Source organism: Myotis brandtii, unplaced genomic scaffold (genome assembly GCF_000412655.1).
Source record: "Myotis brandtii unplaced genomic scaffold, ASM41265v1 scaffold663, whole genome shotgun sequence".
Classification (NCBI taxonomy): domain Eukaryota; kingdom Metazoa; phylum Chordata; class Mammalia; order Chiroptera; family Vespertilionidae; genus Myotis; species Myotis brandtii.
In genome coordinates, this window is record NW_005370572.1 from 153907 (window position 1) to 177010 (window position 23104).

General features: G+C 41.2%; 1 protein-coding gene across 3 annotated transcripts in view; it reads left to right on the forward strand.

Annotated features, from left to right (window-relative positions):
* Positions 1–23104, forward strand: part of RSU1 (Ras suppressor protein 1) — a 192741-nt gene that overhangs the window by 29992 nt on the left and 139645 nt on the right. For all 3 annotated transcript variants that reach the window (XM_014528942.1, XM_005880959.2, XM_014528943.1), the window contains exons 4-7: positions 11553–11673; positions 17498–17616; positions 20254–20336; positions 20616–20730. In XM_014528942.1, the coding sequence (XP_014384428.1) occupies positions 11553–11673; positions 17498–17616; positions 20254–20336; positions 20616–20730 (438 nt within the window). The remainder of the gene's footprint in view (positions 1–11552; positions 11674–17497; positions 17617–20253; positions 20337–20615; positions 20731–23104) is intronic.

Here is a 23104-nt window from a genome sequence, read left to right on the forward strand (position 1 = left end):
CTAAATAATTAGGGGATGATATATATATATATACTAGAGGCCCAGTGCACAAAATTTGTGCATGGGTGCGGTCCCTGGGCCTGACCAGCGATTGAAGCGCGAGTGTCTGGTGTAGAAGGGCAGGTCCCAGCTGACCTCTGGGCCCTGGGCAGTACCTGGGCCTCTGGGCTCCCGCCCCCCTGCCCTCCCTCCGCCTGAGTCATGGGGCCCCCACCCGGCTCCCTCAGCGCCTGGGAGCCAGGTGGCAACCCCACCCCCCGCCACCTCTGGTCCCCTTCGGCGAGGCAATGGGCAGGGTGATCGGGCCCCCGCTCGCACCTGCCTTGGCCTGGCGCCACCTGCTCACCTGCTCCACCATCCTGCCACGGTCCCACTCTCATCGGGGCTGGCAGCGCTTCTACTGCTGCCCACTGCCAGTGCTGCGTCGCCGATGCCCACCATGTTTTGCGCCGCCCCCTGGTGGTCAGCACACATTATAGCAAGCAGTCAAACTCTGGGTCGAGGGGACAATTTGCATATTAGGCTTTTATTATATAGGATAGGGTGAAAGCTGTGTTCATGATTCCTAGAAATGTGCACATAAGGGTTATAATTTCAACCAGTTTGTGGATCCTGTTAAAATGATCCATGAATTCTTTAGGAGTACATTTAGCTCCGATTTAGAAACACTAGAATAGGGGAAAGATAACATTAGTGTACAGGGTGGGGCAAAAGTAGGTTTATAATTGTGAGTACCTATTATCTTGTCTTTGTCTTATCTATAAATTATTGTAGTATTTTCCAAATGAACAAATATAAACCTACTTTTGCCCCACTCTGTATTTGTAGTGTGGATATACTGATGCTATTTCTTAAAGGAGTGTTTCCTGGAAATTTGTACAATCTTTAAAATGATATTTAATGTAATGTGAAGTTCATTGTTGATATTTTTTTAAAATGTTCATAAGCACCACTTGTCTGCTTCAATTAAAATTTTTAAATTTAAATAAGATTTTAAATAAGAATTGGTAACCTTGAGTGGAATAGTGGAGTGTGTGTGTGTGTGTGTATGTGTGTGTATATATACATATGTTAAGTAACAAAGTTAAGTAACAAAGAGAAAAAAAAAAGAAATGGGAAAGAGATTCTCAAGGTTTTATTGGAGTGTGTGTGTGTGTATATATATATATACATATATATTCATATATATACATATGTATACATATGTATACACACACACATATGTATACATGAAGCCTGGGAGCCAGCACTGGAGAGTGTAGTAATACACACACACACACACACACACTCCAATAAAACCTTGAGAATCTCTTTCCCATTTCTTTTTTTTTTTCTCTTTGTTACTTAACTTAATAGGACAGAACACCACTCTGATATGGTTGACCACTAGTTATACTCATGGACCATTTTTTCAGCTATTTTCAGTGAATCCTCTTTTGTCTAGTTTTTTGCTGTTTCTTTACCCTTTTATCCTGCCTATATATTCTCTGGTCTAATCACCTGATTCTTCTCTGATCAGAATTGCCTGCACCTCTCTCCAAATCTTGCTCTTCCTTCAAGAAATTGAGATGCATCCTCACCTTTCTTCATGAAGCCTGGGAGCCAGCACTGGAGAGTGTAGTTAAGGCACCCCACAGCATACAGACTCGGAAGGACCACTCTCCAAGCATATCATGACTTCAGGGTGAAAGGATGAGGAGAAAAGAATTAGTGTTTATTGACACCCTCCTCTGTATCCTTGGGAGCAAAAGACTTAAAGTGGTTCTATAAGGAGAGGCTGTTGGGGTGAGGGGGGCGGGGGAAGGGAGGAGAAGGGGTCTGCTTTGTATGGCTCTGCCTGCCATTCCCCTGCTGCCTCTGCCAATGCTGTGTGTGTGCATTTAAATGCCCACTGAGGCAAATCTAGGAGCTCCTTGGGTGAAGCATTGGCCCTGGGTCTTCACTTGTTCAACTAGAAGAGCAGGGAGAATTCCTGAGGTTCCGAGAAGGAGTTAACAAAGCTACTGTGTGGATTTTTCCAGCAGTGGGCATCTCCATCCACCCCCAGCCTTCCTGCCTTCCTCTTGCAATTACTTCCTTCCGCAGCATCCAACATAAGGCAAGGAAGGAAGCTCAGCAACCCAGTTGGCCTCTTGCTGAAATAACTCTTAGCTGTGAAAGAAGGCAGATACTACTGGCAGAGCATGTGGGTGTGTGTGAGAATTTGACTTGTTTACTGTCTCCCTCTTAATGGTAATAATCAAGGGTTGAGAATGTGTACGTATAAAATAATATATTGTAATTACATTTATTTAAGAGCCTACAGAGCCATTTTTTATGACTGAGCTTGCACCCCTATTGATGGAGTGGAAGTTTTCCATGTTCTCCGTTTACTTCTCACTGTTTCCCGTGTTCTAGAACTTCGTAGGTATTTTTCCTAGAGGATCCTGTCCATTTCTTGCCCTTCGCCAGATGTCACTTCCTTCCAGGTTATCGAATGTCATTTCCTCTTCTTAGTGCTGCTTCTTCAAACCTGCTCCCAAATTAATGAGTTCTGTATTGCTGCATGGCCTTGTTGGCAGTGTAATTTCAATTAAATTTATCTTTATTGTTGAAAGTATTACAAATGTCCCCTTTTTCCCCTCATGGACCCCCTCCAGCCCACTCCCACCCCCTCCCCAGGCCTTCACAGCACTATTGTCTTTGTCCATGAGTTATGCATGTAAGGTCTTTGGTTAATCTCTTCCCCCACCTTCCCTCTGAGATTCCTCAGCTTTTTAGATTTGTTAGGCTCTGTGTGTATACTTTTTATAGCCCAGGGACATATATTTTTGCATGTTTGACTTTATGCTGTAAAAATCTGCCTACTGCTTACTTGTAACTTTTCCACCTAATTTTTGTATAATTGATTATTCTCATTGTTGCTGAAAGAGTACGATCATTTTTTTTTTCCTGTAGTGAATTAAGTCATGGATATTTTTGGTTAAAATTACTTAAGCTGCAGAATCTTAGGAGCCTCATGATGGGATACAATAAGTATGTACTTGTAGGTGTGAGTACTTGGTAAATACTGCTGAGTAAATGAAAGTAGCACTACTATTGTTATTTATAAAGCTGATAAATATTTGGGGGGTGCTGGCTCTTACAGGGTGGATGTTTAGATATTTTGCAACTTTATTTTTACCTTGAGGACCATGCAGATCATTTTAAATGAGATTTTGCTTTACTGTTTCATAAACTTTACGTTTTTAAATAACCCATAACTACTGTAATTCACAGTTTTAATACCTGCTTTGGGGGAAATCCCATAAAATCTGCAAAGTTATCATTAGTATATACTTTTGAACTTCAAATTCTTACGCTAACGTATCATTAGTTCACTATTTACCTTGTGTATTTTTGGCCAGAAAACAAAAGCCATTAGTCACTATAAGTACAAATGAATTTATTTGCATAAAATTCTGAAGAGCATAATTATTTATATGTGAGCATGAAGAGGTTCTTTTACATGTTATCACTGAAATGGCATTCAAGACTATGATCCTAATTGGCTGAAAGGATTGGCATCTGTATAATTAGTCTAGACATTAGCCCTGTGGTGTGAATAGACTATGTCTGCTAGCTATTGTGGCTGAGGAGCCAAAGGGCTGTCCTTTCACTCTGACAACAATGTCTCAAGTCATGTTTTATGTAGTTCCGCTTATTTTGCTGCTTCCTACGTTGCCTCATTCAGGGCAAAGGAGGGTGGTTGCTATCCAGTTTCCCATTCATCAGATATTGAGGCAAAGCAGTGTTTGCTTTCACCATTTCTCTGAAATGGTCTTCCTAGCCACTGTGTGTATGATGAATAATCTCACTCATTTTCGTGTATTCTCATGATTTTTGTAGTTTTTCTAATCACTTTGTTGTTAGCAGTGTAACTTAGGAATCTAAACACCCTGTCTCATTTTAATATCCTCTCTGTTACTTTATTCTTCTCTGTTAAAGAAAAAAATTTAAAGCTTTTTAAGTTAAAAAATATTTTTTAAGTCAACAGAAGCATGTGAAAATCTGACCAGGCATATTTATTTGTGAAAACAGACAAAAATATTTTTTAAATTTAATTTATTGGGGTGACATTGGTTAATAAAATGATATAGGTTTCAGGTATACAATTCTATAATACATCATCTTTATAGTGTATTGTATGTTCACCACCCCACGTCAATTCTCCTTCCATCACCATTTTCCCCCCTTTACCCTCTTTTACCTTCCACCGCCACCCCCTTTCCCTCTGGTAATCACTGTACTATTGTCTGTCTATAAGTTTTTTTGTTTTTTTTTTTATTTAATTCCTTCAGTCTTCTCACCAAGCCCCTAACCCTTTCCTCTGACAGCTGTCAGTCTGTTCTCTGTATCCATGAGTCTGTCTCCACTTCATGTTTTTTGTTGTGTGTTTTTTTAAAGTAATTGAAGTTTTATTTTTATTTTATTTTATTTTTTTAATATATCTTTATTGATTTCAGAGAGGAAGGGAGAGGGAAAAAGAGAGAGAAACATCAATGATGAGAGAGAATCATTGATTGGCTGACTCCTACACATCCCCTACTAGGGATCAAGCCTGCAACCCAGGCATGTGCCCTTGACCGGAATCAAACCCGGGACCCTTCAGTCCGCAGGCTGACACTCTGTCCACTGAGCCAAACCAGTTAGGGCAATAATTGAAGTGTTTTAAAAACATTTTTATGTGCAAAGAGCTAGCATTCTGCAGTAAGGTAGATGTCTTGAATGACCCATTCACAGAAGTCATGTCAGATTTGGGGCAGCTGTGCTAGTCACTGCATTTTGCTTTACCTTATCCCAGATATGGTGTCTTCAGGCCTTGTTTGGCCGTTGGGTCTGTAACACTGGTGTCCCTGGAAATGGGCACATGTTCGCAGTGTTTCACCACCGCAGCCCAGGGAACAAGTCCACCGCCGGTTGTGCGCTCCTCTCAGCCTTTGCTTCCCATTAAGTGTTCCTCTTCTTCACAGGGTGCTTCCCAGGCCATCCTTGGTTTCCCGTGAAGGGGGCAATGGCTGAAGCATGAATTCCGGTTTTCAAAGAGGCTTGTGGGTAGCATTCCTGGTTTTCATGTCCCAGCCTAGCACCTCTCCTTTGCAGGGATCACCAGAGCTAAAAACAGTCTGGGTGCTTCTGCAGAAATAGTTGGGCAGAGAGTACTTCTAACTGCTCAGAAGGCTGCTGAAGGTGGTGGATGGAGTTCACCTCCAGATTTCATGCCCGTGCTTATGACGAAAACTTACATGTGTTCTGAGCAGCTCCTGGCTTCCCGGGAGCCGTGGGTGGTAACATGGTGCCTGGTCTGTTACCACCCTTTTGTAGCTGAAGGGGACCTGACTGCTGGTGCCGACCATACGGCTCTCAAGACCCACGTGTGCCCCACCGGCCCTTCTGTGGGCTGCACACTGGCGAGCTCCTGTCCTTATGTTTTGCATGGTGCCTGCTGCTACCAGAGCCTGTCACTCTTCACAGTTTTGTTTCTTTGCCTCAGGGGCCACAAGATGCTTTTGCTCCAAAAGCCGCCCCTCCTCCCCCCGCCCCCCATCGGTTGCACCCAGCTGGCCTGTCTGCTGTCACTGCCTCCTAGGATTCTACAGTTAGGGCTCATGTTTCAAAGGCCAGAAGTACAACAAGGGGCACCTCACCTTGTGGCCACCCTTGGGCATGATGAAGTTGCTGCAGAGCAACTTAATGCCGTGGACTAGGGAATTCAGTTTTGTTTTTCACCATGCTCCTCCATAGTGATTCACCTTAGAGATCTGTGTGGGGAAGTGAAGTCCATTGGGAATGGTTAGATGGCAGCCTCTAGGTCGGATGCATTGGCCACCTAGAGTGTCCTTTTTGTGTTTTACTGTCATCCTGCGGGTTCAGTAGCACTGAAGTGACAGAGGAGTCTTAATTTGGATAAGATTGATTGCTATAATCTCATTCATTATTGTGCAGGGTAAGGGACATGTCTATTAGGTTAATGATTTTGATGTCACGAGTTAAAAGTTTTCTGAACCAAAATATTGTCACCAGGCCAGCAGCATCAGCATGTCCTGGAGACTCGGGCCCCATCCCAAACCTACTCAATCAGAAACTGTGCAGTACCCCCTAGCCCAGTCTGTGTTTGAACAAGCCCTCTGCTAACTATGATGTACTTGAGGTTTGTACACTGCTTTAGAGCAGACTCTAGAAATTTCTGTAGCGATGGCAGTGTTTTGCTTTGTTTCTTTACATGTTAAGAGGAATTTTTTTATTGTTTAAGTTATTACATATGTCTCCTTTTTCCCTGATAGACACCCTCCCCGGCCACACCCGCCCCCCAGATAAATCCCTACTGCCCCAGTGTCCGTGTCCATTGGTTATGCTAATATGCATGCATACAAGTCCTTGGTTGATCTCTTACCCCCTATCCCCTGCACCCCACCTTCTCTCTGTGGTTGGACAGACTGTTCAGTGTTTCTTTGTCTCTGGATCTATTTTTGTCCATCAGTATATGTTGTTCATTATATTCGATATATGAGTGAGATCACGTGATATTTATCTTTCTCCAACTGGCTTATCTTGCTTAGCATAATGCTCTCCAGGTCCACCCATGCTGTTGCAAATGGTAAAAGTTCCTTCTTTTTTTTATAGCAGCTTAGTATTCCATTGTGTAGATGTACCACAGTTTTCTAATCTACTCATCTGCTGATGGACACTTAGGCTGTTTCCAAATCTTAGCTATTATAAATTGTGCTGCTATGATCCCTCCAACTTTGTTCTTCTTTATCAGGATTGCTATAGCTATTTAGGGTCTTTTTTTATTCCATATGAATTTTTGGAAAGTTTGTTCTAGGTCTGTGTAATATGCTGTTGGTATTTTAATGGGGATTGCATTGAATCTATAAATTGCTTTGGGTAGTAAGGATATTTTAATGATGTTGATTCTACCAATCCATGAACATGGTATGTCCTTCCTTTGTTTGTCTTCCTCTATCTCTTTTTTCAATGTCCTGTAGTTTTCTGAGTACAGGTCCTTCACCTCCTTAGTTAAGTTTATTCCTAGGTATCTGCGATGGCAGTGTTTCGTATCTGTGCTGCCTTGGACAGTCGCCACTAGCCAAATGTGGCTACCAACTCTTGAAATGTGGCTAGTGTGACCAAGGAGTTATATTATTAATTTTACTTAATGTCAACTAATCTAGATTTAAATTTATTGATTTTTTTTCTATTTCTTTTTAAATACCTTTATCCAATTCCTTCATCCCCCCAAGCCCTGCTTCTGGTAACTACAAATCTGATTTCTTTTTCTGTGAATTGTTTTTGTTGTTTTAAATTCCACATATAAGTGACATTATACAGTATTTGTCTTTCTCTGTCTGACTTATTTCACTTAGCATAATGCCTTCAAGGTCCATCCATGTCACAAATGGCAGGATTTTCTTTTGTTCCTTCTTTTTTTTTTTTGCTAAAAAAAAAAACAATATTCATATATATATATATATATACTCATTCATTCAGTTATCTGTCGATGGACATTTAGATTGTTTGGCTAAATACCCAGGAGTAAATTTTGCTGGATCATATGGTAGTTCTATTTTTAACTTTTTAAGGAACCTCCATCTGTTTTCTGTAGTGACTAGACCAATTTGCATTCCCAATCTAGTTTTAAATTCAACTAGTGGCTGCATATTGGACAGCGCACCCCAGAGCATACCCTGCTATTTATTATTGTGTGGATAAACTCCTAAAATGCTTTACAAATAAGTTATTGGTTGTGGAATTATTAAATTTATATTTCAGAATAAAATGCTCCTAGAGTGATCTGCGGTTGTTACTACTAGTACAATAATTTATTAGGTTCTTCTGTTGGAGGAGGTGGTTCGCTGTTGCCGGCTGCTGGGGCAGCATGTTCTTGTGTGTAACACTGACTCTGGCCTGCTCTTCGGCTGCGCAGGGCCTGGGAGCAGTGCCTGCTGTAAATGTAACTGATGAGGACAGATCTGTATGCTTCTAGAAGTCATGCTCTTACTCAGGAATAGAGCTGGGTCAGAGGTTTCTCACAGGTGGAGCTCAGGTCTATCCTCTGTGTCCAGTGAGTGTTTTCTGCCTGAGGGAGCTTTTTAAGGAGACTTTAATGTAGGAGATTAGGTGAGTCCCCTCTGTGCCCCCCACTTCTGAGTCCTGCTAGGCACTTTGGGCTTCTTGTGGAACCATCCAAAAACGGTTGGGGGGCTGACTGCTGAGCCTGGGCCTGCACGAGATTCTTGGGGAGACGGGACTCTAGCTTGAGTAGCCTTCAGATTCTTAGATTGCCCGAAGATACTTTGACACCCGTCTTTGGGCATAGTTTTGGGGGGTGACATCATCACATCTTTGTCACCTTTTTAAAACACAGTGGAGGCTCTGGACTTAGAATGTCCCCAGTGCTCCTGTGACCAGAGCAGAAGGTGGCATTTAGAAGCTAGAGGACACATGAGAGTACTCAGGGACTTTTCTCTCAAATCTAGCAACCGAAATCAAAGCAGCCATCATTGATAGGCAGAAAATGATACTAAAAAAATAAATTCTTTGTCATAAGCAAAGTTCTACATGACTGAGCTTCCTGATTGAGGGCCCCGTTTGTTGCATTACATAAATCCATATCCTTGATTTTCATAGTCCAACTCTTCTTAGAATCATAGAATGTCAAAGCCAGGAGGTAGAGAATTTAGAAATGGTCACAATCCGGCCTTCTCACTTCAGCCTGGTGGAAGCAGAGGCCCAGAGAGGTTGAGTTGAGTGAGGACACACTGAGATTTTAGGGCTGATCAGGGGAGGCCAAAGCCAGCCCAGGTGGCCAGGAGTGCCTCCTGTGTTCCTATGTTATGCTGCCTCTCATCGGTGTGCTAAGTTCGGGGTTGTCTACAGGCCGCACATGTACTGCTGGGATCACAGTCAGAATCTGGACAGATTGATGAGAAAGGAACATTACAAACCCATAATAAGAAATATACAGGTGCACATTGTTTAGTTAATAGTTTAAAATACTACCCTTGCTAATGTGTCACATAGGTATCTTGAAAAATTCCACCAGAATATTCTGACCAGTGACATATTGCTGCCATCTTTTTATGATAGCGTTTCATAAATTTTTCCTGCCATGTATGTGTATGGTTTAGTTATTGCACAAGTTATTATGTTAGTTGGTTATTTTTTATGGGCAGTTTTGTTGTAGTTTGTTTTCTAAGCACTAGGCCTGTTTCCATTTATCGCCTACTCCTTTTGTAGATTACTTTCTTTAAATAGTATGCCTCTCTTACTTTATTCTCAAAGTATTGAAATGCTAGGTGCTACAGGTATGGTGCTGTGCACATAATAAGCATTCGCTAAATATTGGTTGAAAGAGCAAATGTTATCCCATCCACACAGGTCTGAATGTTAATTTCTTTTGCTTTTTACTTTGGCCATGGGAAAAACTCTATGGTTTAGGGAGAATATTAGCTGTGTAATTTTTTCCCCTGTCTAGCTTGAATGGAGTCTTAAACACACAATTCACATGCACACCAAAAGGCTGGAAGAGGTTTAGTAAATTGAATGTGGGGTTATTGTTTATGTCCACAAAACAGGGCCCTAAATCACATTTCGCATAATTTGTGGCTTTAAATTGGACTGATTTAGCAAGGAGAGTGAAATAATCTCTCATCCTGTCAAAAAGGCGATACCTTCAGACCAACATTTAATTGCATTGGCAAAGTAACTTTGGGAAGGCAGCAGTAATTCTGGCTGCATTATTCTTGGTTTGTGGCTAAATTGGGATCATCATTTTCTCCTGGTTGCACTAAGTTTCTTTAATGCTCTTCAAACTAATCAGATGAAGGCAGGAGAGAAACTTTGTGGTAGCTGGAGGGGGAACAGGAGAACGGGCGGGTCTCTGAGCAATGTTGTCATCTGTGGAGCTCATACACTTCATGGTCCAGGTTCAGAAAAGGTAAGCTGACACCTGGCGACTCAGCAGGCACAGCCTGATTTTCTTCATGATCATTTACATAAAGTGAATACCATTCATTTGCATAAAAGTGTGTTTTTGACTACGCATCTAAAAATGTGCTTTTGTAGTCAAATTGTATAGGCAGGGCTCACATGCATTCATATTGGTGTCCAAGAGCGTGGTTTCCCAGCTGCCACTATTATCCCCTTAAAATCTGTCCTCTTGTCTCCATCCCTACCACCAGCCACTTCGGAAACAAATCTATATGCCTTGCTCATTTTCCATCTGGATCACTGCTTCCTCGTCCCTTAGTCTAGAATGATTTGTATTATTCACAGTCCCCTCCTCCAAGGAAAGCATTTCCCTTATCTCTTACCAAGCCTCCTCCCTTTAAAAGAAATCCTGTCATCGATATCTTAGACATTTTATAAAGTTGAAATGATGACCCCAGACTAGATTGAACAGTGTGCCTGTCCTCTTTACTTATTCCCCCGGAGTTACACACTAGAGTTCTTGGAATGGCGCTCTCTGTAAGTATTTTAGATGTCTGTTTGGGATTTCACACACACCTTTGCAGTGGTACTAAGCAAAGGTGCTCCTCGGTTTTCTCAGCAGTCCGGAGCATTCGCTGGAGGGAACTGGTGGGATGGAAAGTACATGTACTGACATGAGACAGAATTCTTGTGTTGTGCCCAAGGCCCATGTCAGTGGCTTCAGTTACCTGCATAGTCTTGGGATTGGTGTTTGTATGAATCATGGACAATAAGTTCATGGCCAATAAAATATTTATAGAAAACTTGAATCAGCAAATGGATACATGAAGTACAATCTATGGGAAGTATTTCTGCTACCAATCGAGAATTAGTACTTTTGAGATAAAGAAGCCTTTGCTTTTAAATTTGTATTTGCAGGTATACTGTAGGGAAGGAAGAATCTGTCAGGCCCCGACTGTTATATGTTAACCTTTGACCTGCCTATTAGTATTCCTATCATGCTACTGAGTTGGTTTTTCCTATTCTATATAATAACAGTGCATTGATCGGTTGCTAAGCTGATGTAACGTGTGTGTGTGTGTGTGTGTGTGTGTGTGTGTGTGTACTGATCAAGGTGCAAAGGTCAGGGCCAAAATAAGAGACTGGGTAGGTTGAATATTTTATCATTTAAGGTTGAACTTAAATTGTGATTTAGTGCAATGTGAAGAGAACACTCTTCAGATACCAGAGTATTAACACAGCCTGATGAACGTATCATTAAGAATGGGACTTGGAGTTCGCTTGCTGCAAGGAGACCAAAAGGAAGGAAAAGTGCACTTATCAGACATTGTATGAGGATTATAAAGCTTATATGCTTCGTAATATGCACTTATAGGCTGTTTGTGGCACAGACATTCTCTTTGCCCTTTGAAGAAACATTTTCCTTTCTACTCAGTGGTGAGTTACAATCTAGGAAAAACATACAAAATGTAAGTATATGTGAATTAGATGATTATATTGGATGGTTCTCTTTCATGTGAAGAAAAATACAGTGTGTTGCTGGCATTCCCTGTGAGGAGTGAGGTTCCTGAGTTCATAATCAGCATTTTTTGTCTTTATAGCTGTGCCTGCAAACATAGCAGAGCTGAAGAATTTGGAAGTGCTTAACTTTTTTAATAACCAGATTGAGGAGCTGCCCACACAGATCAGCAGCCTTCAGAAACTGAAGCACCTGAACCTCGGGTGAGTATCGGGCGAGGGAAACGAGGAGGAGGTGGAGGGACTGTGGCGTGGGCAGGGGTTCCCTCATGGGAGGAGCTGATTCCTCATTTCCTTTTATGTTTTAGGTTTTTTGAAAGTTTTATTGTTTTAATACATCCTTACAATGGCCTACATTAGTGCAGATCTCTTTGAGAACTAATTGAGAAGCTAATTGTTGGTGCAATAAGGGTTGTGTGTTTTTTTTTACTGTATTTTGTTTCCAATAAAATTTTATTTCAGTGATATTGATTCTGAAGGGACTTACTTGCTTAGCTGTAACTGTTCGGGCCAGTTGTAATGTGGTTGACTCTGCTCTCTGTGTCAAGCAGAGGTAGTTCACAAAGCACCTTCCTTCTCTGAGGAGAGGGTACATTTCTTAACATGGCTTTATTGATTCTTGCAATTCTTTTATGTAGTCAAGAGGTTCTAATCTTGTCTGTCTTTATACAAAGATGAAGAGAGGAAGTTTGGTTCAGTTGAGGTTGCAGAAGCAGGTATCAATGAAGAATAATCCCTTGCTCTGTATATTACTTGATAGTTTTCAAAGTCCTCATGCCAGCATTTGGCCCTCTCAACCATTATAAGGGTGGGCAGGCAGGCACTCCTGCTTTCATGTCCAGGAGAGGAAGCCAAGCCCTTTCCAAGAGGTGAAGTGACTTGCTCCCAATGGCCCCTATGGTTAGGGGCCATGCCAGGCAGAGGACCCTGTCCATCAGACATCATAGATACCACCCAGAACTTGGGCTTCTGAATGCCAGCTTCATTGTTATAGCTCTCAGAAAAAGGGCCCACTCATGCTTTATTCACTGTGCAAAGTAATATATTCATGAAATCATAGCCATTAAATGCTCTAGTAAGGTAGTGATTTACATGGAGTGGTAATAGAAGCTGGCCAGGTATTTATCAATTTAATAAGAAGCAATCATGGAGAAAAATCTCATTCATGGAATGAGTTTTAGTTTAGTTCATTCTTTCCACGGGGAGTTTTTGGTTAGACACTCTTTATTTTGATGTTCATTCTGGTTGAGAGATGAACATTTTTAAGATCCATGAGCATTTTTTTTCCCTAATGTCTAAGGGGAAGTAGTGTTTAAAGGAGGAGAAAGAACACTTTAGGTCGGGTGGGATTTCCCCCTATAAATATGGAGACTATATACCCAAAGAAAGGATCTTCTCTTTAGATCTTTGTTTTGAAAATTGTCATACTGTTTAATTTGCATCTGTAAAGAATCTAAAGCTAGATACATATACTAGATATATAAAACTAGATATATTCTTACTATTAATTTTTTCATGTATTAAATTAGTTATTTACATATCAGGTGCTAGGAACACTACCTGGCACATAGTAAGCAGTACGTAAGTGTTAACTATTATCATCACCATTGTTGTTGTTTTTTTTATTAATTCATTTTTTGTGTGACTATGTAAGTGCCTATTCTGCATCAAGAACTTTGCTAGTTCTGTTGGGGGCCAATGGTGAAAATCACAGTCCCTGGCGGTAAGAATAGGGGCAAAGCTGGCTGTTAGCGAACAGTGACAGTGTACAGCTGGGTCACTGATGTGTGGCAGGTTCTAGAAGTGCAGTGGGAGAGGGAGCAGGGGCACAGTAGTCTACAAGGAAGATTCTCAGGGGAAGAGATCCTGCAAGGGTAGTATTTGAGCCCAGACTTGATGCATCAGAAAGAATTTCTCAGACTCTAAGCAGTGGGAAGACATCTCTGATTGTGAGAATGACATGTTTGAAAGCTCAGAGCCCTGCATGTTCCGGGCATTACAGGTGGTTTGGTGTTGTTGAGTATGAAATGTGAGGGATGGTACGGTATGATAAGAGGGGAGAAGAGAAGCATGAATCTCTGCTCTTCATTTAATGAGTATTTCTTGAGCTTCCAACTATGTGTTGTAGGTAGTGGCCATCCAGCTCATATGGGGCATACATCACAGTTGGGGAAGTAGACTAAACAAATAAATCATCAGCAAGGAGTCAATGTGCTAATGAAGGTAAACAGATAAATCATCAGCAAGGAGTCAATGTGCTAATGAAGGGCCTGAGTGTCAAATAAAGGAGCTCCAATTTTATCACGCTGACCATTGAAGAGTTTGCACAGTGGAGTGGCGGGAAAATATGGGTTCAGATTTTTGTATGAAGGATGTGTGAAGAGAGGCTGCAGGGGGATATGGCTGGAGGTCAGGAGCCTCGTCAGAATGCTAAATTAACGTTCCTGGTGAACTTGGGCAGTGAGAACGGAGGCAGGGGAGGGATGGTATGTGAAAAATACAGAGGAGGTAAAACTGGCAAGACGGATACAGATGAGATGGGATGATACTTAGATATCTGCTGTGGGCAGCTGAAATAGAAATACAGGTGGAGCCAGGTTTCGGAAGGTCCTGAGCTCAGAATTTGTTTGGCTGGGTTCCAGATGCCTCAGGATGGAGTTGTAAAGGTTCCTTTTTTATTGAATGTGTCTGAATCACCTCTTTATTGTCCTGGGAGCTGTTTGCATATTTCTGGCTCTCAGTGCTTTATTGATTGTGTAAAGTTTTCTGTATTTAATTTTCTAGCTACATAGATAGGACTGTCAAAGCTTGAACTAAATTCTTAGTTCTCTGGGAAAGAATTAAGATGGGTTTCAAGAAAGGATACTTCTGTCCTCAATAGCATAAGAAATTATACTTAAAGTTCTGTTTAAGGCAAGATATATAGAGCATACTCTTTAGACTAAGCAGCCTGAATGAAAATATATAAAATGAGATGCTACAGTTAGGCCACATGCATGCCTAATCTGAATGGCACACTCCACCAGACTCTGCTTTTCAAGTTTATATAGTACTATTTGCTGTATATTCCGGTGAAAGGACTTTTAGGCCATTTGAATAAATAAAGGAAAGTTGAGTTATGTTCTTAATTTTTTAATGTGGCTCACTTTATGAGTTATTTTCCAAAAAAATGTAAAGCCACATAGGTTACATGTTAGTAATTATTTCAAGGATGATCGCATGTCGAGAGGACCGTGGCCAGCTGTTTGGAATAACTTTCCACTATGAGAGGCTGGAGCTCATCTCATGAACAGTTAGAAGTTTTCACCAAGCACAGCGCTGAGTGTTTATGGATTTGGATTTTTGATGTTTATCCTGCTAAGTGTATGAACTGGTCACTGTGGAGGTGAGAAAGATTCTTGCCTTCAGCTAAGAAGGTTTTATTGAATTAAGAGGAGCCCAGGAGAACCGCCAGAGATCCAAATGTTCCAAAAGGGAAGCATTAGTATGGGCTTTCCTGTGGCTTTTGAGGAAGAGAAAAAAAAAAAATCTGATTTTGTAAGTTTCTTCATCATATGCAGGCATTTTCCCGTTTCCAGTACGCAGGTGGAAAATGTCCACATGCAAACAAAGAATTGATGCCACTTGGTATAGTTGAGCCACAACCTTGGAGTTGACCTAGGGTAAGCTGGTTTGGTGCAAATAGAAAAACCATCCTTGATAGTTGAGGTTTCTACTGTGATCTTTTCTCCTAAGGTGAGCTTGCCTCTTTGGGGTTGAGTCAGAATTCCTCTCAAACCTCCTCTTGAAATACAATTGTAGTTATAGCTGTCATTTCTCAAGAACCCACTCAGGAGCCACGGATTGTTTTAAGTGCTTCACGTGTTTTCTCTCATCCTCCTGGTGAGCCTGCTGGGAAGGTATTGCTAGTCTTATATTACAGATGAAGAGGAATTGGGTCTCAGAGAAGCTGAATAACTTCTCCAAGTTATTGGAGCAGGTGCTAGAGCTGGACTTCAAACCTAGATCTGTTCTTCCACTGTCCCTACTGTAACCTCTCCTGGACATCTTGAGTGGCAGTGCTCAGAGGGGACCCTGAGGACACAAGTCCTACCCATGTAGATGGAGGTAGATGTTAGTGCCCACTGTGGGGGAAGCCTCCTGCACACCCTGTCATTCTGCGGAGATAGACTCTCTCTGGTTGTTTTGTGTGTGCTGGTGTCGAGGGAACCAGCCAGTATCCTTATGGCTTCTTGCATTGTTTGTAGCTGGGGCTATTGGCAGCACCGCTTCTGGACCTTCAGCGTCATTTCAGTCAGGGCTCCCTTTCCACCCACCAGGTCAGAGGGCCTACTCCTGTCACGTACTGCTGGCAGCTTACAGGGCTCTGCTGTGTTCCTGACATTGGGGGGAGGGGAGGGATGGTTTATTGCTCAAAGAGAAAGAAATCCTGCAGTTTAGTAGATTCAGGCTCACTATATGTGGAGATGGGATGGGGACTCTCTTCAGTGAGATGCTCCTTGCTTTCAAGGCAGCGATTTTCACCTGGTGTGCCACAGGAATTTTTAAAACACGCAATACCTGACTAGTCAGGGCACTGAGCTCTTTTCCCCTAGATTGTCAAATAAAAGATAACAACAGTCAGTGCAACAATAGCCATCAGGTGTGAATGAATAAAATTTATGACTATTCTTTTTTTGTCGGATTGACAAAAAACATTTTTTCTGGTGGGCTGCATAATTTTGGTCATTAGTTTGTGTGCCATGAGATGAAAAAGTTTGAAAATCACCGACTTAGGAAGGGTATACTTCTGTGCACTTCCCACTATGGACTTTTTCTTCAGTTGCATCGTAGTCTAATGATTAGGAGTGCCTTGCCTTCCATGAGGTGCTGGGTGCTCTCAGACACCTGTCACCCTCATCAGTTGAGTCAAAAGTCCTTAGTCGTTAACCTCTCTCAGCCTATTTCCCCATCTCAACATTACAGAGATGATTATAAGTGCTGTCCTGCCTATATTACACGATAGTTTGGGTGATTCAGGTGAAATACATGATATAAATATGCTTCACAAATTGTGAATTCATGGAGCTTATTTCGTTAAATGTAAAGTTAACCTGGGACTTTTCTAAGCATTCAGAGGTGGTCACTCTTTCTTTCGAGGCTTGTTTGGTGGGTGTGGTCAGGATTGTAGCTCATATGAGATGGATGGATGTCTAGAATTGTTTGTAGTGTCACAGTTCCTCCCACCTTTTCACATCTGCCAGTCTGTATTAGATTAAAAAAAAAAAAGATTTTAAAATCACTTTTAACTGTGCACAAAGTTCGGAACTGTGTTAAGAAAAATAGGTTCTTGAAAAAAATGATAGAGTAATAGAAAAAATTTTTCTTACATTTCATTGGAGATTTTATATATATATATTTTTAATTTTCAATTGTAGTAAAATACACATAACATAAAATTTAGCATCTTAACCATTTTAAGTGTATGATTCAGTTGTGTTAAGTCTATTCACACTGTTGTGCAGCTAATATCCAGAAGTTTCTCATCGTGCAAAACTGAAACTCTACACCCATGAAAACTGCTCCCCATTTTCCCTCCTTCAGTCCCCTGTAACCACCATTCTAATTGGACATCAGTTTGAATGTTAGGAGCTGCAGAACAAAAAAGTGATTCTTCCCCTCCCCCTTGGGAGGAATAGTGAAATAAAGTCAAGTGTGAAAACTACAAAGCTCACTTGTCTTTTGAGGTGTTATTGCTACATTCATAAGGAAGTTTTCTCTAGAAGACAGGTATTTTTGTGAAGATCGAATTTTCTGTGTAAAACAGTGATTGAACATCACCATTGGAGAAAATGACAAAGAAGACATTTTCAAATATTTCACCGCCTGGACTAGGCTAGTTAAATAACATAGTGATCATAGAATTATGACTTCTTTTAAGCTTTCAACCCCTCACATATGGCTCTTAGGCTTGTGACATAGGTGATCTGAATATTCTGTCTAAACATATGTTTTATATGTGATGTCTTGGTTTTTTCTCCACCCACAGCATGAATAGACTAAACACTTTGCCTCGAGGATTTGGCTCTCTCCCAGCTCTTGAGGTCCTTGATTTGACTTACAACAACTTGAATGAAAATTCCCTTCCTGGAAACTTCTTCTACCTGAGTAAGAAACTTTTACTTCTGTAATTCTCCTTAAAATGGTATTGTGTGTTCTAAAAAATATATTTATTTACCAAGGCCCAAACTCCAAGAGAAATTGGGCATATAGATTTTTTTTCTTTACAGATTCCTTTTGAATTTTCTTTCGTAGCTCAACAGTATGTGTACTTGATATATAGTTATCTGACACCATTGCACTGAAGTGGACTTTAATAATGTCATATTAACTTTCTGATAGAGATTATGTATCTAAATGAGATATTTAGCTAAGGAGTTTGAGTTTCTTTTTTTAAAGAACATGAAATATGTAATAATATATGTGTTGCAGGTAACTTTTTGTAGGATATTTGCCCAGAGATATTCCAATCACTTATTTATAAAAATATCTATCAATAAACCACTGACAGAATTTTTAAAATTTCCAGCCATGATTATTGTTTTAATCCTTTTAAAAAGTGCTCTTATTGCCCTAGCCAGTTTGGCTCAGTGGATAGAGCATCGGCCTGCAGACTGAAAGGGTCCCAGGTTCGATTCCTGTCAAGGGCACATGCCTGGGTTGCGGGCTTGGTCCAAGGTGCCGGAGGCAGCCAATCAATGATTCCCTCTCATCGTTGATGTTTCTTTCTCTTCCTCTCCCTTCCTCTCTGAAATCAGTAAAAATGTATTTTAAGCCCTGACTGGATTGACTCAGTGGATAGAGCGTTGGCCTGCGGACTGAGGGGTCCCGGGTTCGATTCCAGTTAAGGGCATGTACCTTGGTTGCGGGCGCAGCCCCCGTAGGGGGTGTGCAGGAGGCAGCTAATTGATGTTTCTCTCTCATCGATGTTTCTAACTCTCTATCCCTCTCCTTTCCTCTCTGTAAGAAATCAATAAAATATATTTAAAAAATTATATATATTTTTAAAAAGTGCTCTTATTGATGTATTCTATTTTGTTGATAGTATATAATTAAACACTTTTAGCTTTTCATATTGCAAACAGATTCTTGTTGCAAATGCTCATAAATATTAGGAAAAACTTATTTTCTCAAGAACTTGTGAAATATTTAGGAAAGAGTTACTTTCCTTCAATGAGTGTTCTGCTTGTCCAAATAGTGACATGTATGGCATCCAGAAATATTGAATTTTCTGAGCTAGTTTCTAAAGTTACATTTTTTACCTTAGCTATACCCTCTCTCAGACTTCCTCAAGCATGTGAAAGCAACTCTAAAATATTTTCTTGGGCTGTGGAATAAATTGTTTTTTATTATGTAAATTAATATACAATTCTGTCGAATTTTAAAACATTAGAATGTAAATGAATGCAACAACAAGAAAACATACATCTGCTTATACTCCTTTTTGGTTGAGGATAAAAAGATTCTTTGGGATTTTAGTAGTTTGGATCATGTTACCATTGTGTAATACTGTGAACAAATTTCTGATTATTGGTATTCTGCCTAAGTTAGTGTTTTCTCTATTTTTAGACTCCAGGTCATTATTTTAGCCCTTTGTCTTCATTTATTTTTGTTGTTAAGGCCATAGAAACAAGTAATAATATAGTTGACCCTTGAACACACAGACTTGAACTTCAAAGGCAGGTTCACTTATATGTAGATTTTTTAAAAATAAATACAGTAAATATATTTTCTCATGATTTTCATAATAACATTTTTTTTTCTCTAGCTTACATTATTGTAAGAATACTGGTATGGTATATACTACACATGACATATAAAATATGTGTTAATCGGCTATGTTTTCGGTAAAGCTTCCAGTCAACAGGAGGCCATTAGTAGTTAAGTTTTTGGGGAGTTAAAAGTTATGTGTGGGTCTTTGTGCAGAGAGTCCTTTCCTCTAACTTCCTCATGGGTCAGGGGTCAACTGTAATGAGTCTGATCATGGAAACAGTGAACAGTGATTATGGCTTCCACCACCAGAAAGCCTTTTAGTAATTGATTTGTTTTTAACACTAAAGACCCAGTGCATGAATTTGTGCACGGGTGGGGTCCCTTAGCCTGGCCAGTGATTGGGGCCAATCGGTGCTGTCTCACCCAGTCCCGATTGGGGCCAGCCGGCCAGGGGGAGGGACTGCATGAGGTTGGCTGTGGGAGCGCACTGACCCACCAGGGAGCAGCTCCTGCATTGAGTGTCTACCCACTGGTGGTCAGTGCGTCCTCATAGTGACTGGTCATTTGGTCAACTGGTTGTAACAGTCGCATAGGCTTTTATATATATATATATAATAGTTCTCTTTACATGAAAGAGCCCTTTTGCCTTAAGTATTGATATAAGTGACACAGTGGTTTTCTTTGTTTTACTTTGGATGCAAATGGGGTAAGAAATGTGAATCGGAAGTAATAGGAGAAAAATAGCTATCTTTTCTGAGGGTATATTGACATTTTGTGCCAAAAACTACTGGTGCCCACAGTTGTTAATTGTGTCAGTCCTCTTGGATATAGATGTTTTCCTGAACACACCAGCCCCACAATAAGCCAGTAAATCTAAGTTTGACCTGCTTGTTATTATTGTGAGCCCTAGGTATGTCACAGGCTTCTCACCAAGCCAGGGTTATTAATCAAAGCTGACTCCCTTGTATTGATCAGACCTCAAATGGTTGGGTTCCATGTCACCCTGTTTATATATTGCTGTTTAATTTGCAGCCACCCTGCGTGCACTCTATCTAAGTGACAACGATTTTGAAATCCTGCCGCCAGATATTGGGAAGCTCACAAAGTTGCAGATAGTAAGTAATTTATCTAAATTCTGAGAAAATCAATTCACTTCTGCAGCCCCTGTAGGAGTAGAATCAAGTCAATTTGAGCAGGAGTAGGGTTTGTTCTGCAGGAATAAACCACTACTCTTGGTACTGTTTCTTGTTCATCTGTAGTCACTTGTAAATAAATTGAAAGGATTGAGGCTTAAAGAAGAGAGGGCATGGAAGAGGACAGAGTTTATGTTGAACGCCTCTTTAAGGGAATTTATGTGAAATTGTTTTGACAACTCCTTGTTTTCTTGTATTTAGCTCAGCCTTAGGGATAACGACCTGATCTCGCTGCCTAAGGAAATCGGGGAGCTTACTCAGCTTAAGGAGCTCCACATTCAGGGGAACCGCCTGACCGTTCTACCCCCAGAACTAGGTAAGGTTGCTGATGAATGAGCTTACTTCTGTATTTAATTAATACCAATTACCCAAATGCAACAATTCTGAACAACCCTCCCTCCCTCTTGTTGGCCATACCCTTCATCGAGGCACCCAGTTCTGATCACTTACTGGCATTTGTCATTGACCAGCATTCAGCTGTGCCAGGTTTGGCCTGCCCTGGCTCTGCATTCAGTGGCTGCCACTGCAGTGTCTCAGAAGTGGCTGATGAGAGATGACCCAGCCCAGCTGCCTGCACCCTGCAGTGAAAAGAGCCCGGAGCCGTGGCGATCCTCTTATCTATGGCTCCTCCTTTACTAGCTGGAGATGGGTTTTGGTTTTTTAATCATACGAACACTCTTACTTTTTTTAATCCTGTATTTTTAAATTTTAATCTCTTGAAAACTTACCAAATAGTTGTGTTTCTTACAGCTGCTTGAATACCTCTCCCAGTCATGAATTTGGTTTCCTCCTGATTCCACCTCCAGTGGGAATTTGAAATGTGTTCTATCTGGGAATTCCTCTGTCCTATCCCATGTCCGGTTGGCAGCTGAATCTTACTACTCTGCCTGGTCACTCAAGTGGCCCCTTTGGCCTCTGACCTTCCTCGGAAATAACATCCAAAGCTGTTCTTCTGTTACTAGGCTATGCTACTCTTCCAGAAAAAGGCTCATGAGTTCACTTTGCTTATGCACACCCTCGGTATCCTCTCATTTCTTCTATACATCAGACTGCATTGTTTCTCAAACTAAGACTTTGCTTTTCTGCCCCCAAATACTATCATTTTAAAAAACACACTTAACCCAATGTAAGCCCACTCAGAGCAGGGGCTTCTATATTTGTTTTCCCCTGCTTACTTACTATGTACATGGGTATGTGCTCAAGGAATATGTCCTGAATGATTAATGAAGTGAGACCCTCGGATAGGCTAGCAAGGTTTCAGAAAGGCTGTGAGCAGGCAGTCTGACTTCTGTTCAGAGCTGTGCTGTTCAGCCACGAGCCACATATCCAGTGTTCAGTAGCCACGTGTGGAAAATGCAGATAGAGAACACTTCCATCAGCACAGGAAGTTCTGTTGGGCAGCGCTGGCCTAAAGGAAAAGCATTCACATGCTTCCATGGAACAAATGGAAAGTTTTACCCCCACTTTTCCCATATCTTTGAGCTCCTTTGTTAGTGTAAAAGGTCTAGAGAGAGTTGTACTGCTTTTCAGCACCTCCCCTTCTCTGAGTTAGAAGTAGCCCAGTCTCTGGTGCAGCCACTATGGAAGACAGTATGGAGTTTCCTCAAAAAACAAAACATGGAACTCCCATTTGACCCTGTGATCCCACTTCTAGGAATATATCCCAAGAAACCAGAAACACCAATCAGAAAGGATATATGCACCCATATGTTCATGGCAGCCCAATTCACCATAGCTAAGATCTGGAAACAGCCTAAGTGCCCATCAGTAGATGAATGGATTAGAAAACTGTGGTACATCTACACGATGGAATACTATGCTGCTGTAAAAAAGAAGGAACTCTTACCATTTGCAACGGCATGGATGGAACTGGAGAGCATTATGCTAAGTGAAATAAGCCAGTCAATGAAGGAAAAATACCACATGATCTCACACATTCATGGATAATAGAGACCATTATAAACTTTTGAACAATAATAGATACAGAGGCAGAGCTGCCTCAAACAAATTGTCAAACTGCAGCGGGAAGGCCGGGGAGGGTTGGGGGGCAGGAGGGAAGGGGGTAAGAGATCAACCGAAGGACTTGTATGCATGCATATAAGCATAACCAATGGACATAAGACACTGGGGGGTAGGGGAGGCCAGGGGATTGTCAAGGGCGGGAAAAAAAAAGGACACATATGTAATACCCTCTGTAATACTTTAAAAAAAAAAAAAAAGAAGTAGCCCAGTCTCACTTTAGGAGCAGGCTACAGGATCAAGAAACTTTTTAAAAAATATATATTTTTATTGATTTCAGAGAGAGGAAGGGAGTGGGAGAGAGAAAGAAACATCAATGATGAGAGAGAGAATCATTGATCGGCTGCCTCCTGCACACCCCACACTGGGGATCGAGCCCACAATCTAGGCATGTGCCCTTGACTGGAATTGAACTTTGACCTCCTGGTTCACGGGTCAAAGTTCAACCACTGAGCTACACTGGCCTGGCACAAATGTTTTAAGGCTGAAAACTTCTTTCAAAAGAAAGATTCTGTACAGTGATTGGTAACCACAGGTGTTAGCATTGGTCATACCAGGCAAACTTTTGCACAATAGGAGTACTTGCTCCCTCCCAACCTGTGAAATGAGAATTTCCCTGCAGGAGACTAGTTCTTGTCTAATTTGGTAAAGCTCACTTGGTGCATCCTTGA